Here is a 19,314-nt window from a genome sequence, read left to right as displayed (position 1 = left end):
TGAAGACACACCCCTAATGTTGGAGTTTACACTGGGATTTTTCTTTCTTTCTTTCTTGTTTTCTTTTTTAATTTTAAATTGTTTACTTTCTGCTTCTCATTGAATTACACTCTTCATAGACTTGCACAGTTTTGAAAAGCCTGTTTTGGAAGAAGATTTTGAACTTGTGATTGTATCTGGACTTGAAATGGCCCATTTTGCCATGCCACGTTTAACATAAGTAATCTCTCCATTTTGTCAGAGGTGTTAGATGAATGAGTTAAACTGACTCAGAAAAAAAAAAGCGTGTAATTTATTTATTGCAATGGTGAGGATTCAAGAGAGTATTTCTTGCAATGTAAATCAAATGTGAATGCACAGGGTTGATGTCGGCCCATTGCTGCTTTTTCAGTAATTAATTTGTATTATTTTGTTCATGTTTATTTTTGTTCTTTGTGTTGCATTGTACAGGCTGTTACATAACACTAATCATATCTTCCTGGTTTATATGAAAAAAAAAAAATCCAAAAAGAGACAAGTTATGCACATTATATGAAATCTGTGTGTGGTTTTATTGTGTCTACTTGGTCTGTCCGTGTTGTGTGTGTTAGTGAAGTTTCGTTGTATTCATGAAATGGATCAAGTTGGAATTTCTTCTGGGATGCTGATCTGGCAGTATAACTTCATCTCCGTTACTACTATGTCAAACCGTGCAGTAGCCAAAGAGGCTGCTAAAATGATCACTTCTCCATTTTTCTCTCTTCTTACTGCCTCTCACTCCTCGTTATGTTGTGGGTTCTTATCTTTCTCTGCATCTATTTCACAACACAGGATTGCTGGGTTAACCAGAATACTTTAAGTTTGTTTCTTTAACACTTTTTTTCAGTGTAGCGAGCATATGACAGAATTGTCCATCCTTACTTTGAACCCTTCCTCATTTTAAGTTTTGATCCTGTATTCATGTGTTTCCAACAGGAGAACGGCCCAAGTAATCTCGCTTTATTAAATAACCTGTCGAGTTCTTTGGCCAGCCCAGTACTTCAAAGACTATCCATCTCCTTTAGAGTACAGAATTAACAAGCACACCCATTTTTTTTTTTTTTTTTACTGTTTTATTCGGAGTAGGAAAAGTCCAGTCACTGACATGTTATTGCAGTGTTGCATATTTACTCAATCAAACTGGTTCAAAATATTCTATAATTCATCTTAAGGCTAATAGTGTCAACTGTTGTTGGATTGTTTGAAATCAATTTTTTTTTTTTTTGCCCTCCAAAGTCATATTCTCATATACAGTAGACCCACACCACATATTTTAAGAATCATATACAGCAGTTAACCTCTGTTTAAGAGGAAAGAAAGGGAAGAGGAGAGTTGGGGAAGAGTTAAAAAGTTACACTCAAACAAAAGAGAGACTCCTAAGCATTTGACCAAAATTTGCCCTAGCGCATAGAACAGTGATCTTGTTCAGTCAATATGGTATGACACACAAACACACACACACACACACAAATCATTTTGCATATTCTGACTTTTGTTTTTTTTGGAGGGAAAGTCATCTGTTTGCTCTGAGCTTTAGAAGGACTTGCTCTTTAATGAAGGCCCAGGTTAATTTTCAAGCAGTGGTTTCTGATGACTTAGGCCTATCTGAAAACCTCTTCAAAGGATTTACTAAAATCCAGGCCAGCACATTAAGAGCAACTTTTGCTCAGTGTCAAACTAGACTTTCAACTTTACTATGTTTAGTAAACCACAGGCACCTCTTAGCTAAGGGGTAGTGAGAAGCACACAGAGAGGAGCAATTCTGTAACAGTCACTCAAAAAACACAGACGTTAATCCGCTAACCCCACCCCTCACTGTTTTTACATGAAGTCGCGCAATCGAAAGAGAAAGAGCATTGAGCTATCACAGAGTTTAGTCTTAACCACAAACGACAACGTCCTCCTAGTTCTCTGACCCCCACTAATTTCTTCTCATTAGTTGGTCACACTGTATGTTGACTCTTTGAAATGTTATAGAGGGTCATGTGCTGCCCTGTTGCTAGGTTACGCAGAGGCTAGGGGCAGTCGGGACAGCACACTGGGACAGGAGTTTTGTGGAATAAGGAAGGGGGTGCAGGGGGCAGAGACAAGGTAGGCAATAAACCAACACATATGTGACTTTCAACCAATAGCAGTCTTTCATACACACACACACACACACAAACACTGACAAGTCCTACAATGAACAGAGAAAAAAAAAACATTCTTAAAAAAAAAAATACCAAGAGCTTTTTTTATTCATTAAAACAAAGCCGTTGGCCTCACCCTCTCCCTAAAACCCTTCCTAAAAGAAGTCCCGTCTAAGCATTTGCACTGAGTGCTTCATAAAAACGAGAAGAAAGAGTCTCAGAGTCAGCAAAAAAAGCAAAGTAATAAATAAAGAGAGATAAATAAATAAATATGAAGTAAGGTAAAAACCTGTTGAAATGTTTTTTTTCTTCAAATATTGCAGAATTCTGAATTCTCACCCTCACTTTTGTTTCAAAGACTTGAAAGAAAACGTCTCAGTGAAAATAGAACAAGAGCTACTTTTTTCGTTTGTTTTTTTTAAATAAATATACAGTAAAAATCGTGCACCCTTTTTTTTGTTTTTGTTTTGTTTTACAGTTAATAATGACAACTCCAGCACCAAGTTTGAGCAACTTGTAAGTCTTGTAATGTGCTTAGAAGGTTGAACTACAGACAAAAATCCGTTAAGAACACATTTTAAAAGAGCTGTCTTTTTAAAAACGAATCTACTGAGCAAACCCTGGAGTGTCCTACTGTGACCAGGACACTACAGTCATGCGTCGCTTAACATCCACGACACCTTCTGTGAAATAGGGCATTATGTGATTTGGACGTTGTGCGAACACCATAGTATATGCAAAGCTATATGGGATACTGTAGTGTACCTGTACAGTAAACTTGTTATTTGTAAGTAGGGAAAGTTCACATTAAAATAACAATAGAAAGTACAGCACAGTACATACATAAGCCAGTAACATAGGTGTTTATTATGACTATCAAGACATATTATCAATACTATCAGGTTATGTATGTACTGTACCATTATATGCCCCTGGCAGCGCAATTGCTTTGTATACAAGAGACATGAGATCCACATGCTGTGTGCAGGTAACTCTTGCGTCCGCTACATCCCGTTCTCTGATGGGGATTTCTGAACTCTGTTGTAACTTTATGGGACCACAGACGTATGTGCGGGTGTACATTGCCCCAACTGACGTTATGCGGCGCATGACTGTATTTGGATTGCCCTCTAAGGGATCTATCACTGTCATTTGCTGCTGATTGAAGTTTGTTCGTTTTTGACAGTTCCCCTTACAAAAAAAGAAGATAAAAGAAAACAAACAAAAAAAAAAGCACTAACTGGAACCAAAAGAATGCTATGGATTACACTGGATTACACTGAGTGTGTTAAGACAAGTATGTCACTAGCCACACAGGGCTAATGAAGAGGAACAGCTGTCAGAAGAGCCAACTCAGAATGTGTACCGAGGACAAATGGAGAGAGAGAGAGAAAGAGAGAGGAACAGAGGGAGATGAAGAGGGAGGAATAGACTTTTGCCACAAGAGTGGCAGACCGAAAAGCATTGCTGGAGGAGGGGGGGTGGGGGGGGGGGGGGGGCTGTGTGTGCTTGTTGGACTAAAGCGTGGTTTTAAGTCTCTCATCATCTCCATCCTAACGTCTCTGGTGTTTAAAACTTCTTGGGTCCCCAGGCGGACATCTGTTTAGGTGCTACTCCAGAGCCAAAGGTTGGGAAGTCCTCTGCACTGCTCATGTCAGGAGCCTGACAAACACACAGAGACAAGATATCTATTTCTCCGCTTTGACCAGGGCACTTTCATACACGCTGATGCTCCACCTTGATGTCGATGTTACCTTGTTGCCTGGGGCGTTCCACGGGGCGTCCCGCACTACAAAACCCTTGGCAGGGCTCCTGCCGTCATCATCCGCCCCTACTCCTCCACCTCCACCTCCTCCTACTCCACGAGACGGCTTCATATAGGCTGCCATGGTCTCTGTCTCAGTCACACTCAACATCTGTGTGTGTATGGGAGTGTGAAAGAGAGAGTGAGAGAAAAAAGAGAAAGTTGAAAATCCATTCAAGAATACAATGTATCAACAGATAGTCCATTAGATGGTCTATTGAGATGCAGAATGCTGGATGTAGATGGTATGGATGCCTATACATATATTCCTACTCACATATTCTTCCTCCAGGTTGAGGAGATGGTCAATGGCGTTATCCACATTCTCAGGCAGCCCTGTCACGGTCACTTTGTCTGGGTCATCTGAGCCCGGCTGGGGGAAGCGGATATCCACCTGATGAGAACACAGAGGGCTAATGTGAGATAAGACACACACACACACACACAGACACACGCACACACACAGACACACACACACACAGAGCTTTTGATGTCACTGGTCACTGTAGCTGATGTAATTTTTGGGAAAGGTGCACACGCTTGCCTTGAACTCTTCCATGAGCTTGCGGATGGCCTTGCCGCGGGTGCCGATGATGCGAGCGTGGACGCGGTGGTCCAGCTGTACATCCTCACTCACCATCTCCTGCAGGGTAGAGACCAGCTGCTCTATAGCTGCCTTTGCCTCCTCAGCATTTCGCTCATAACCAGAGATCACGATCAGATCCTGCACACACGTATGTGCAGAGGAAAGAGAGAAAAAAAACTGAAAAACTACCCAGATGATGAATAGTGGGTCATACAGTAATAGATATGATGTTGTTTGTTTATGGACTCAGTAACATGCTTTTGTAAACACACACACACACACACACACACACACACCTGGTGCTCATCGCCCTTGTCTGGGAACTGCACGTTAACGTCATGATCTTTGCGTATCTGGGAAATGACGGCACCTTTACGGCCAATGATCTTGGGGTGATATTTGGGGTGGACAGAGAGGGTAACTTTGTAGCTTCTTAAAGCCTAAATCCAAACAAACGTCCAACACGTGAGAATCTCACACTGACATACGATCCAGTATTAAGATGAACTTGATAACACTTTGGATGACAAATTAATAAGGAATACAGTGAGTTATAGTTTACATTGATAATATAAAAGTAGCACAAATTAAGAGGCTGTTTGGATACTCCTACAAAATACAAAATGTCACAGCTCATTAATTTGAAAAAAGAAAAAAAAAGCCAACTGCTGACCCCTGAGGATAATACTGTCATTACATCACGAGATTCAAAGACAATACATTATATTTGTTCTGTCGCATCACGGATCCTACCCGGTCCTCTTGCTCTGCCTGTAGCTCTTTGACCCGCTCCAGCAGGCCCTGTTTGGCTCGCTCCACGTTGGTCACCTGACCCGTTATCTTTATGATGTCAGACTGTTGCTCTGGCTGAGGAACCCAAATATTCACCTGAACACCACAGACACAGCATGCTCAGTCAACGCTCAGTACAATTACGTATTCCCCAGAGAACCACGGACGCTGCAATCAGACTACAGCCCAGAGAATCCTACAGCAGTGGACTGGCACAGAAACGTTCATTAAAATCAGGGTAAAAAAACAATTGACATGAATATTTTGCTATTTAGGAGCAATATGAATCAATCTACATCAAAAGACATAAATTTATAAAAAAAAAAAAATTGCGTTTTTTTCACAAAGGGCTTCCAACCTCATAGTCCTCCATCATTTTTCTGATTCCGCTGCCCTTCTGCCCAATAATGTAGCGGTGGAGGTCATAGGACACCTCCACGTCCACTGTCACAGGGACCAGAGCCTAGGGTGAGAGAGAGGGACAGAGAGAGGAAGGTGGGTGAGCGGGGATAAACTGGTTAAAAGTATCAGAGGAGACAGGGTCAGATTATGTCTGTGACTAATGGGAAATGAAGTTCGTACCAGTAGGGCCACCCGTGCCAGCTCACACTTCTCTGCTCGGCCTGAAATGGTGATGATGTCACCCTTTCGGGGCACAAAGTTGGCATCTGGGCTGGTGTCTCCATTCTCTAATGGAGAGGGCTCCTGACCTGGATATAACAGTGGAAACGGAGAAAACAGTAAGGGGAGGGGAAAAATAGAAAAGAAGAGCACAGCAGATTGAAGCAAAGCAAAGAAAAGAACAAAGAAAAAAAAAAGGACAAACCTGCAGACTCGTCCCTCTCTGGAAATTTGATCTGGACCTCATGTTCTCGTGTGATCTGCTGGATTCTGCACCCCTTGGGGCCCATGACTGCTCTGTGGTACCGCTGAGAGATAGCCACCTCCACACTCACCTGAGCCTCCTGTAACACACACACAAACACATAAACACACACATAAACACACACGCGCGCACACACACACACACACACACACACACACACACACAGGAGACAGACAGCAAAGTTACACCAGCAGATGACTCAGTAACAGTCTAGAGTGAAGCCACAACTGCTGACGTGTTCTAAAATGTAATTGTTCCGACGTGTAACTCAGACTGGTCTGTGTTTGAGCTAATTAAACTAATTTGGTTTAGTATTCTTTGGAAAATTCTCTACACTTACTAAAGAGTGTCGTTCATTTGAACAAGGTCATGATTATGGTTTGAGAAAAAATGAAAACGCTGGAACAAAAAGATTAAAAGCTTTCATAGGAAACGCGGTGAGACGTTCATCAGTTTAAAATGAGTGAATCAACGGTTTTTTTTTTTTTTTTTTTTTTAATCAAGGCATTTTAATCAAAACACTCTGAAGATAATGCGTAATTGTTCTCCTTTGTCTCACCAGATCCTCAATGATCTCTTGGATGCGTCTTTTGGCAGCCTCCACGCAGTCTTTGGCCCCCTTAAGCGTGATTCGATCACTCTGCACGCCAGTGCGGGGAAAACTGACAGCAACTCCCCCATACTCCTCCGCAAGTTCCCTCAGAACTTGCCCTCGCCTACATACAAAGTGACGATGATGCCGCGGATCCACCACCATGGTGTCCTCTATCACATTATCCTGAGAGAGACAGAGAGAGAGAGAACAGAGGCAACAATAACCAAATCATCTCTCCTTAATCCCCTGTGTAACAGTAATTAAACTTGTGAGGCAAAGTTTCTCACATTATCCTTGGCTGGCTGAGGCATTTTTTCAGAACACAGTCAAATAAATGTCAGACTTCAGAGGAGTTTGGAACAATCTGGCAGCAATACCCACAGACTCTTTTTGCAGCAATACCTACAGACACTTACTAATGTTCAACAGATTATTTCCTTTGAAAATTTAAAGTCGCAGGAAAGCGCTGTGGAAGTTTAACAGACAAAAGGTGACGTCGTTACCCTCAGAATATTCATGAGGGGTAAATGGTAGACTGAAGAAAACAGATAAACATTTCTGTTACATAGCCGGTCCAAAACAAAGAGCGTATGACATCACTGTTCTGCTCCAGAGAGTGAGTGAGAGCCTGCTGTCAGGATGAGTCACCATGGTAGTGACGGCATCATTTTCCGTCATCTCTCCGCTACAGCAACATTCTCTCCTGCTCCCCCTCCTCCCCCCATCCCCCCCAAAAATGACTCATCTCTTAGGAATTGCACAGATGGATGCAATGCCCTTGATGTCAGTCTCAGGTCACTGAAGTGTGAGATGAATCACTATGACATTTAACAGTATAACACTCTCTCTCTCTCTCTCTCCCCCCCTCCAGTAGCAATGAGTTAAGAAGCTTGGAAGTACTGTTGGCATTTTTGTCCAGATTAAAGTATGGACTAAATAATACACTTTGCTTTAAGAGATTAGTACCAGACTGCTCATGTTTTTGTCTGAATTAAAAAATCATTAGGTGGTTGGTCCTTCCCTGGCAGGTATGGCCCGTACCTGCCGTATGGGAAGTAGCTTTTTGACTGACTGAAATGCAGCGTGTGTTTCAGATTGACAGGTCAGAGTGCAGGCTTTGACTGACAGGTGTAATTACCAGGTTTTTGACGAGGGTTTCCAGCTCTTTCTGGGCGAGCCGGACAGCCTCCTCTCTGCCTACTATGGTGATGAGCTCTTGTTCGGGTTCGTCTGGTGATGGAAAGATAATTCGAGCACCAGTTCGATCCCGAACACGGCGAATGTTTGCTCCACCTCGCCCGATCAAGAATTTGTGGTATTCTGGTTTGGCTTGCAGTTCGACGGTGAAGTTGTTCACTTGCTACAAATCGAAAGAGAGTGACAGAGGAATGGAAACTTGAGTCGGAAACACTGACATCAGCTCAGAATAGAGTAAAAGAGAACCACACACTATACAGAAAAAAAAAAACAGAAACAGCCATACAGGTCTGGCTCAAGTATATTTGTTTGTATGTTTGTTTGGTTTTTATAACAGCTGTACTTCTTGATAGGAAAAACTGAAATGCTACCAGTATCATAAGAAAAACAAATGTACCTTCTCCTCAGCTAGTTGCAGCAGTTGTTTTTTGGCTCGTTCCACCTCTCCGGCGGGGCCACGGATGGTGACTTTATCTGACCCGGAGCCCTCGGAGGGGAAATGGATGTGTACGCCCCCACAGTCTTCCATCACGGAGCGAACCAAACAGCCCTTTGAGCCAATCAGAGAGTTATGCAGCTTTGCCGGGATACTCACTTCTGTCTCTTTAATGTTCGCCTGACCAGTTAGAGGCAGAGAGGGAGAAAAGAATGGAGGGAGGAAGAGGGGGATAGACCGAAAAGAACACAGGGAGAGATAAAACGTGAGCAGACATAGAAATGGTAGGGGCACAGAAAAGAGAGGGAAGAGGAATATTCAGAAAGAGGTCAAATGAAAGAGAAACTATACGACAGAGCAAACAGACACTGGGTATTGAAAGAAAACATACGAACATACTGAAGTTAGTTGAACATGCATTAATCCCTCTCACCAGGTCTCTTTGGATGGCCAGAATGCGATCGCGTGCTGCCTCACAGTTTGCCTTTTTACCCGTGATGACAATCATCTCAGAGTCACTGTTCTCCGTGGGCAGATCAATCTTTGTGTTCGTCTCCTCGCGGATCTACGGTTAAACCATACACACCAATACTGACTCTACGTCATAGGATTTTGAGGACACACAATATTATATTTCTGTACATCCTGAACATAAATGGACTTCACAATGACACCTGTGAGTGTTGTATGTGAATAACCTCAAAAAAAAAAGCTGCTAGCATAGGTTAAGGTTTTCTCTAACCTTCTTGATGTTAGCACCACCTTTGCCAATAATGTTTTTGTGAAACTGCTTGAAGATGGGAACAGAGATCGTAAAGCTGTTTTCAACCTAGAAAGAGAAAACACTGGGTGAGAGACTGAACATCCAGCCTGTGACTGTAACCAGAGAGGACATGGAGAAGACTGTGAAACACATACCAGGTCAGCGATGAGTTTCTGTAGGAACTTGGCGCATTTTTCCACCTCGTTCTTGGGCCCACGGAGCTGCACAATGTCACTCTTTTGCGACGGATCAGGGAAATTGATAATCACCTGCCAGAGAGCATTAAACATGTTTAGTTCTAAAACAATCGAAAAGGATATGCAAAACAGCGTTCGTAACTCAGGTCAGTAAAATCAAGACACATAACACAGTCTATAGTGCCAACAGTAAGAACAAACACTTCAGTTCACAGAACGGTGGTGGAAAAACAACCACGATATGTCGTGTCATTTGCACCACACGATGACATCATACACGCTGTACCTCTGGGAACTTGTCCCGCACTTCTTTGATCTTTTCACCCTTTTGGCCGATGATTGTACGATGGAACTTCTGTTCAATGATCAGGTCTTTGGTGCGTTCATTTTCCTATGAGCAGAGAGAGAGAGAGAGAGAGAGAGAGAGAGAGAGAGATCAGCAAACAAATGATTTCAAAGGAAAATGAAGCTTCAGCTATAGTAGAACTTCAAGATAGCAAAAGCTGATCTAGAGAGGCTGCCACGGTCGTTAAACGGCAGTTATTCAGTGAGTGTACCAAAAAAACCTCTACTCATTCATCTCTCACCATCCGCTGGGCCATGTCCATGAGCTCTCTGCGGGCCAGCTGGACTCCCTGAGGGTCTCCTTCAATGCGGACCAGTCCACTTCGGTCGGAGTCCTGTGGAATCCTCACTGACACCTTATACTGCTCCTTAATCCGGTTTACTGTAGAAAGGTCCACATGAACAGCAATGTCAGTTTTAAGATGACAGCATGAGGTCATGGACTGTCTGACAGAGATTTGTGTCTCCTTTAAAGAACATGCTTTTCACTGAACTACACATTTTCAGTTGAAGTTTTGTGACTCAAAGAACACAAAGTTCTTCCTGACTCAGTACCTTAAGCTATTTGATTACTGTTAAAATAACATGTATTACAACAAGAGACCAAACACTGTCAATAATTACATATATCCTCTGTATTACACCCATTGAAATTGAGTGCTTTAAGTTAATAAGCTTACTGTTGGCCCCATTCTTGCCAATGAGGTGTCTATGGAATCGCTGGTCAATGTTCACCTCAGCGTAATCCATCCGCGACATCTGAAGGGAATATTCATGAACAATGTCAGTGGTTTAAATAACTACATTTTGTTGTGTTATGTGCAATGCTTAACAAACACTTTTTTTCAGGTGACATGATATGGCTTCACGTGGCTGAGTTTCCTGCCTCAGGAAAATTTTCCTGCTTCTGTTAGTTCAAACAACTAAGTCAACAAGAGACCTAGTATATTTCTGACCCACACATGAAAGAACAGTGTTCACTCACCAGGTCTTTGATGATTTCCTGAATTTGAGCCTGGGCCTGCTCCACCTCCTCTGTCGGCCCCTCCAAACTGATTCTCTCCTCACCGTCAGTGAACTCTATGTGCACCTAAACAAGTCAAAGGTCAACATGTTAGCACAGCTCATTCACATCTCTGGACGGCCACCTCCGGAGAAGTTTCATACATGAATCTGTGGTCTCTGGTAAGCAGCACGTGACGGGCAAAGTCTTAATTTCAACTACTCGATAAGCTTAAAAAAAAAGAGAAAAGGTTACAAGAAACACATACATTTACGTTGATCACAGTAAACATTATTTGCTTTTGAGAACATTTTTCAAGTACGTAATAAACACTCATACATCTTATCACAGACAAATGCCCCCTCGTCATCATAGCAACAATACCAAGCTTTTTCTTCCTCTCCTTCTCTTCTTCTCAGTTTATTTCTTCCTCCAGATCCTTCATTCAATATCCCTCCCAGCTGGACATCTTTCATGTCCCCCTTTCTTCTCAACTGCCCTTTCTTCCCTGCTACATTCTGTCCCTTCAACTCCTCGATATAGATGAGAGTGTGCGTGTGTGTGCGTGTGTGTGTTTTCTCATACGTGATAAGTCTGTGAGCCAGTGGAAGCTCTCTTTCCTCCACTCTTTCTCTTTCCGTGGTTTGTCCTCTTACCTTGGGGAGTTGCTGTGTGATGCGGCTGATGTTCTGTCCTTTCTTGCCGATGATGAAGCGATGGAGCCAGGCTGGAGCCGTCACCTCCACCACCATCACACTCTTAGCCTGTACAACACAACCAGTTACAGCCTGCCAAAGACTGTGTGTGTGTGTGTGTGTGTATCACAACAATAAGAAGAAGCTGTAATAACAGCGTCAGTGTGTGCAGAGTTATTAATCATATCCCAGCCTTTCTGTGGTTCAGTGTAACCAGTGTATACATCTGTGTGTGAGGGCAGTCATTAATATTTTGGACCATGAGCTGCTCAGAGCAGATGTTCTCTTTAGGTTAATAAACACTCATACATCTTCTGTCTGGTTTGATGTGTGATTTGTAATTTGTCTGTAATTAAAAGAAGTGTCTTCCTGCATGTTTACTAGTCTAACACTAATGTAAGAGTCATAAACAAAAAGACTACTAAAACATACCCCTCTCTCATATATATATATATATATATATATATATATATATAAAGTCATGAATTTGTTGCTGAAATAAATCAATTTAAACAACGATTTCCTATCCAAATGTTGTCCACTCACCTTGGCATAAACTTGTGTGAGGGCAGGGCCTAGTTTGTCGGGTTCACCCCGGAGGATGATGGTCTCAGAGCTGGAGTCCAGAGGTGGCATCTCCACAGACACACCAGTGCTTTCCATGATCTCCTGCAGGGTGTTGCCCTTTGGTCCCACTATGTACTTGTGCTGCGACTTTTTCACCTCCACCGAGATAGTAGTGGTCTTTCGTTTCTGAAAAAAAAAAAGAGGAGGAAAGAGACATGGCTGAAATGTGTGTTGTGGCACTGGAAGCGTTTGCTTCGAAGTGTGTGTGTGTGAGTATCCGTAACAACATACTTCAACAGTTTGGGGACTAAACCATATCATAAAGGTGTAATAAAAGCAAAAACATGTAAAACCTCTCTCAGCCATGCTGTGCTCTGTCAGTCCATTTAGTCAATATGTGCCATCACCATTTTGTCTACTATAAGCTTTGTTATTTCTCTCCATCACCACAGACCTAAAATGCAGCACATGCATAATATTACCTTATGATACCTCAGATCATAGTACTGGTTATAGTACCATAGTACGACAAGCTCAGGACAAGCCCTGCATATCCAAACGGAAAGGAAAGTTTCTTTAGATTTTTGACAAAACTTAGAGATGTCACATTTTTTTTCTTACTATTCTTTTTTTTTTTTTTATGACCCTACTTAGGATCCCAACCCAACTTATCATATTCACAAGATTCTGTTGAACTCCTCTTGCCTGTTGGCCACTCATTCTCTCCCCTTACCGAGTATATTTATAGACATTGTCCATCTTATTTCTTCTCTCTCTCTCTGCCCTCACCTTCTCCTCATAGATGGCACGGATGCGGGCGATTGCCATGGCGACCGCCTCCTTCTCTCCGGTGATGACGATCTCATCCTTGTGCAGGCTTGGCGGGGGGATGCTGATGCGAGCCCCCGTCTCCTGACTCAGCTCCTGCACCAGCCGGTTATACGCTCCCGCGATGAATGGGTGAAAGGCCTTCTCCAGAGACAGACGCTCCACCGCACGCTTATCCTTCACGGGGAGCGGACACGGTGAGGTCAGAGGAGAGGCGGGTACAGAGAAAAGTGTTGTTTTAAAAAGTGAAAGAGCAGAAAGGGGCAGCAGTCAAGATGAACTAATTTTGTTGTGTGTATTTTCTTTTGGCTTTTATGAGAAGAATTTTGCTTAAAAGAGATCATTTATACAGTCTCATAGGTGGATTCTTGAGAGGTTATTTGGCTCAATCTTTTTAACACAATTAGGAAACGAATTCTCTTCTGATACCAAGGCTGTGACAGTAAAACACATCCAATGGATCTCAATTACCAACATACACAACCACTCAATAATGTGTTCATAAAAATCATCAAAACCAAAAACAGACGCATGGCACCTGGTATGACACAAAAGCATGGTGTGAGTCTCTGTAGGCAGTGTACAGTAGTCTTTCTTACAGCTGTAGAACAGGTGAATGTGGATAAGACAGACCTGCTCAGCAGAGATGAGAAGGATCTCGTGTCGGGCTTTCTCAATCCCCTCCTTGGTGCCAGTGATGCGGATGTTGGCGCTCGGGTCGTCTGGGCGCGGAATGGCGATCTTAGTGGCCGTCTTCAGCTCCAGTTCCTGAAGCTTCTCTCCGTTCTTCCCGATCACAAAGCGATGGTGTTCTTTGGGAATGGTGACTGTGGCCGAGGCCTGGAACGTGAAGATGTGAGACGCGTCGGGATGAAGAGAGAGAGAGAGAGAGAGAGAGAGAGAGAGAGAGAGCGTGACACAGGATATTTCCATGAGATCAAATGAGCATTTTTCCAATGTGAGTAAAATCACTGGGCAAAAAGCCACGTCTCCAGACCTGAGTTTGGAGCCGAGCCACAATCTCCTTCCGAGCCTTCATGACAGAGTCCAGCTTTCCTGTGACCATGATGGAGAGGCCTTGGTCTTTGGCCAGAGAAAGTTCGATGTGCGCTCCAGTCCTCTGCATGATGTCCAGACACACTTTAGCCTCCTCACCCTCCCCAAACTGACTGTTGTCCTTATAACGCCGCTCCTCCAGGGGCACATGGAACACCTGCAGATGAACAAGATGATATGTTGTAAAAAGTAGAAATTGAGATTATAAACTATATAAAACCCTAAGAGGGAAGTCACAGTAGAGAAATACTGAATGACATTGTGATTAGTTATAAGCTAGATGTTCGAAACATTCTAGGACTCTCACATTAAGTGTTCTGTCTAACGATTTTGCATGACGATTTTGAACAAGAGAATTCAACCCAAACTCAAAGACGGTACAAACTCCTCTGAGAAAATGACAGAAATGTGAACTAAGAAGGATATCTGAAAAAGAAAACAGGAGTTTGAGAGAACATGGCCTCTCTTCTAGGTGACAGATGGGAACTGTACCTCTTACCTGTGTGATAACAGATGCTTTGATGGGTCGAATTTTGCTCCAGGCCCCTGCAGGTTCACCAGATTTCTCTCCTGAGGCACCTTTCTCAGGCAGTGGGGGGAAAGCCTCCAGGTAGGTGGGGATGTAGGCCTCATCCTCAGGAACACCACCTTACAACACAGCGTCAGAAAAACAAAATCACGCACCAAAAAAATAACCAGTATTTCTATTCAGTAAAAGTTCGTAACAAGTTAAGTGTGCAAACAGTAAGTCAAGGCGAAAGGACCACACAGCACTTTCTCTCTCTCTCTCTCACACGCACACACAGACTACCTGTGATCTCCTCATCCTTCAGCCCACTGCGGTGCTCTGCAAAGCTCTCCTGGGTCAACACAGCCACTGAGCTCATGTTACAAGGGTTATTCCGCTATTCCACTGAGAAAAAGAGAGAGACACACAGATGACAGACAAAAAGAAATAACGAGAGAGAGAGAGAGAGAAGAGAGAGAGAGAGAGTCAAAGTTAACCTAATTCAAATGGTCCTCTCTGAGATATAGTCTGGAGTCGTCTCTCTCCTCATCCAGCTAAAGTGTTGAGGTGTTTAATGTTTCACACACAGATGTGTGACAGGTCCTGGGCAGTGGCCACTTCCTTCAGTCAGCTCTGAGCTGCGGACTGACATTTCTCTCAGAGCATTGTGTTTTCTGTGGTCTCCTCTGCTCAGCGGGGTCTCTGCATAAATCAGTACTTTTCCTGCCATCTGCCACTGCACTGTGCACCTGACCTACACTGAAACAACCACACACATGGGCTGCAAACCCTCCAACCTCATCAGGAAAGCAGGAAGTCACTGTTGTTTTCCTCCATTGTTTGTATATGATCATTCTCATCACACTAAAGCAACTGAACGACCGAAGAGCGTTGCTAGAAAATCATGTACAAGGCATGTTTTTGATTACGTCACTATATTACTACATCGCTATATCACTATTTGTAAATTTGAGTCTTCTCAGTTAATACACAAATGTAACTATCTATGTTCAAACAAAATCTAGCAATATTAGAAGCAATGTCAGTAAAATAAGTAATCTGTACATTCAAAGAACAAACATACTCTATAAATATAGAGGAAAATAAGAAGTATTTTTCAGCTTTTTTTCCTCAACTGTACTTTGCATGTCACGCAATGGTTATAACTGGGATGATTCATAATCAGCTGAAAGACATTCAAATACTTTGCTGGGTTTAAGGAAAAAAAAATTAAGCTATTGACGTCTTAAGGTGTCACTTGCTTTTCTGAAGTACCAACCACCTAGCCTAAACATAGCCCACCACTGCATTTTAGACCTGCCTTGTTTCTAAGAGATAATGGCTGCATCTCCTAAGAGGGAGTTCACCTACCTCCAAAAGGTCAGAAGCCAGAGAGTCCGTCCTGAAGGTGGCTACTGTAAGCGCTTCAGTGTATGTCTGTATTTTTACTCCTGCACAGAATCAGATCCAAAGGAAACCCATTGAAGAGATAACACACAGCACAGGAAGCTGCCTCTTCCAGCACCACCATACAAGCCACACGTCAACCACCAATCTCATATCCGTTTATCCGTTAGCCCCACACACACACACACACACACACACATACACGCATGCAAACACAGGGTATCAAATACACGTATGCATGTGTACATGCACACACTCATACAAAAACAAGATCTCATACCTAGTCCTCTGAGGTTAGTCAGAGACCCAGCAGCACTGCTGTCGGTCATAGGGGAGGCAGCAGAGAGAGATGCTGCTAAGGATAGTCTCTGCTCTGGGTTCCAGGGACCAGGGGGTTAATTAGTGTGCTATGTGCCTGCATATGTGTGTGTGTGTCTGTCTGTATGAACACATGACTGAGATATACACACTACACAAAGGACCAAACCAAATCTAGCAAAAACACAAGGGAACACTTGCTTTTTCAGACAATGCGTACAGCTTTCAATACTTTCTAAGACAAGTAAAGCATAACGGGGGGGGGGGGGGGGGGGGGGTTTGATGATTTTCATATCCAGTCTTTTTAGTTTGGAAGTTTGGATAGGTTATGTTCATAGATTACACGTAGGGACCGTTCTCCTGTGAAGAACATATCCAGACTCAGGCCCTACTGATATTACACATGATATGTTTGAAGCCAGTGTCAGAGCAGGTTAGGATTTCTCCACTCCACAGTTCACTTTTATACAGCAGCATGATTATTTGTCACAGTATAAACAACATCAAAAAAATGTATGAAGAGGAATGTTGATCGCTCATCATCGCTGACAAAAACACGCTGAACATATTCATTCTTCTCTTGTAACTGTGCATGTCAGACCGCTTTCATTTGTAACAAATGCAGGCCATCTATGCAGAGAAACAAATCTGTGTGGTATTGTCTTCTGCAGATGCCTGCATCTAACGAAGCATCATGTTTCAAATAGACAACATGATAAATATGAGGCAGAGTTGCAAGGTCATTCTTTGTCCAGTATTCACTTAGCTTGTCAAAACTAAAATGTGCTCTTTAATCTAATTGTGTTCTATCAATCTTTATAGTGTACGTGAACTCCGGGCTAAATTTATATTTGCTTCACGCACGTACAGGTCAAACCTTGACAGGTTTGGCATTGCAGTCTATGATTAATCAGTTGTGATTATGCCATAGAGGACAATGTATCTGCGTAGCGCAACAGACTTACGCATCAACACACACCATTAATACTGTAGAAAAAATACATCTGACTTCATTCTACTCGAATGTATATATTAAATGAAGCGATTTAAAGTATGTACAAAATTAAAAAATGGGAGAACATAAAAGAACATGACAGAGTTGAATCTAAATTATTTTGGATCTGCTTCTTATTCAAATACAACACATGAGCCAGTGTACTAATAGACACGGGTTAAATGAGTAATAATTCGTCCATTGCTGTTACTAACAGCTTAGTGGCACACTGGGAGATAAGTCATAAATACGAGCAAAAATAACATGGGCAAGTACCATAGCCTATACCGCTGCATCGACAAGACTATGTATGATGTACGGTTGACAGTAATTTTGGTAAAGACCTCATTCTCGCTCTTATAAATTTTTACAGTGAATACAACGTTGACAACAGCCATGTTATTCTGCGGCGGATATGCTAACGTTAGCTTAATAATAAGCTTTCTGCAGCCTAGTACCACCATGCTTCCTGTAATAATCGGTCGCTAAATCTGTCATGATTTAGCGAAACAAAGAGGCAAACATTACCTGTTGACGATTTACGTATACCTACACCACAGGGTTATTATACGACTAACAAGCTGATTAACTGGGTAAGTAGCATATGTGACCCATTGAAGGATATATACACATCTTAATACCTTTTTAAAACAGTGATTCTGGACAATTGATCGGGCCATGGATGCAGTTGTGATACGGAGAAGTGTCTCTTTTGCAAGATTTCACAACCTTAAAATAATAGTATTGGCTAACGCCATTCTAATAACTAATCTAATTTAATGTTTATCAAATGGAGCCCAACGATTAGCCAGATTAGCAAATCAGCCAGCCATGCTTTAAGAAACTGAAGAGCGAACAACGCTTTTGTCTACTCCCCTCGCAATGGGAATTCATAATCAAATAATTACTATATGGCAAGTTCGCCTCACAGTCTAGCAAAATAACTACCTGCACTAGCTTGACAGCCACTCTTGGCTAAATTTAAAGTTAACCTAACAAGCTAACCTGCCGAGCTCACGAATATTTATTTAATTACTTCTTTAAATCCAAAATTCCAGGACGCATATAGTAAATACACTTGACGTGCCAGGTCAATTCTGTTATGATACACCGCGAATTTAAGATAACAAGAAAAACCCTCTTACCGTATAGGACGAAATAAAGCAAAATGTACAAGAATACATTTGATGGTGTACACACACGAACTGCGACTAAATGTTTTCCTCTTCCGGGTCACAATTTTAACGAGTCACGTCAAAATATAAGCCTTTATACCGGTTTTCTAGTTGTACTCACCAAAATGCCTTATTATCTCAGTTTAAAACAAACCAAAATTGGTGAAACATAGAGTTATGGTTACAAACGTACTTACACGGGGTGTCTTTCATGACAGCATGGCGGAAAGGGAGGAGAGAAGGCGAGAAAGAGAGAAAATTCAGCACAAGAGGTTAAACAACAACAACAACAACAACAACAACAACAATAATAATAATAATAATAATAATAGTAATAATAATAATAACAAGGGTCCTAGTTGTTTGTGGTAGTAGCAGCAGTAATTCATAACAAACTATTGGCTGGTTGTTTGTGTCTATCGGTCATTCAGTGCTATCTAGGACTTTTTAGTAACACCATGACACAGTTTGGGAAATTTTTACTAAACAAAGACAACGCAATGAACAACAGGTTGCTTCACAAAGTCATCGTTTTATTTTATTTGAAATACTGCACATTTACAGATTTTTATTTATTTATTTGTTAACTTATTTATTTATCCATTCATTCATTCATTCATTCATTCATTTAATCGTTCATTAGTTCATTCATTTATTTGTCTATTCATTCCTATGCTCCGTATAGGTTCATGAATATTTCTGGTCAATATTGAGGCACAAGACATTTGCGACTACAGCTACCACCGCATCGTCCCTAGATGGTAGTATTTAACCACATGCAAATACACCTGTCGTGGGCATGGCAATTGTGCTGATTTATTTAATTGTTGCTAAAAGAAATGAACCACTTTGCCACCCAGTCTATGTGGTATCGGTCGCGTCGACAGCGTTTACTGAATTTTGACCTGAATTATCTCTAACTCTTGTCATTATTTCTTTAGCTTATAGTCAGGCTTAAATTAATTCTTTTCCGGACACTGATCAAATTTCATTGTGGACTGAAGTTCATCGTTAA

At 42.0% G+C, this 19,314-nt stretch overlaps 1 protein-coding gene across 1 annotated transcript; it reads right to left on the bottom strand.

Moving 5' to 3' along the window:
- Positions 1 to 3,645: 3,645 nt before the first annotated feature.
- On the bottom strand, positions 3,646 to 18,318 carry hdlbpb (high density lipoprotein binding protein b). Its single transcript, XM_030776031.1, has 28 exons — positions 18,270 to 18,318; positions 15,777 to 15,856; positions 14,706 to 14,810; positions 14,397 to 14,545; positions 13,839 to 14,054; positions 13,475 to 13,681; positions 12,803 to 13,018; positions 11,993 to 12,199; positions 11,408 to 11,515; positions 10,734 to 10,838; positions 10,429 to 10,507; positions 9,991 to 10,130; positions 9,690 to 9,794; positions 9,362 to 9,475; positions 9,186 to 9,272; positions 8,877 to 9,008; positions 8,405 to 8,623; positions 7,949 to 8,170; positions 6,775 to 6,993; positions 6,156 to 6,294; positions 5,912 to 6,039; positions 5,688 to 5,792; positions 5,291 to 5,425; positions 4,828 to 4,977; positions 4,496 to 4,675; positions 4,229 to 4,345; positions 3,902 to 4,063; positions 3,646 to 3,809 (listed from the first exon to the last, which is right to left on the bottom strand). Exons 3-28 carry the CDS (start codon positions 14,782 to 14,784, stop codon positions 3,717 to 3,719), a joined length of 3,813 nt encoding a protein of 1,270 aa, XP_030631891.1. The 5' UTR covers positions 14,785 to 14,810; positions 15,777 to 15,856; positions 18,270 to 18,318; the 3' UTR covers positions 3,646 to 3,716.
- Positions 18,319 to 19,314: the final 996 nt, after the last annotated feature.

Source organism: Chanos chanos, chromosome 5 (genome assembly GCF_902362185.1).
Source record: "Chanos chanos chromosome 5, fChaCha1.1, whole genome shotgun sequence".
NCBI classification, from domain to species: Eukaryota; Metazoa; Chordata; class Actinopteri; order Gonorynchiformes; family Chanidae; genus Chanos; species Chanos chanos.
Note: the sequence above shows the minus strand (reverse complement) of the source record. Positions and strands in the feature narration are given on the sequence as shown.

Coding starts and splice junctions, on each gene's coding strand:
- hdlbpb (XM_030776031.1), bottom strand. CDS start 14,784: ATGAGCTCAGTGGCTGTGTTGACCCAGGAGAGCTTTGCAGAGCACCGC. Junction 13,019..13,474: donor TTCTCATCTCTGCTGAGCAG/GTCTGTCTTATC, acceptor CTCCCCGTGAAG/GATAAGCGTGCGGTGGAGCG. Junction 9,009..9,185: donor GTGGTGCTAACATCAAGAAG/GTTAGAGAAAAC, acceptor GTTTAACCGTAG/ATCCGCGAGGAGACGAACAC.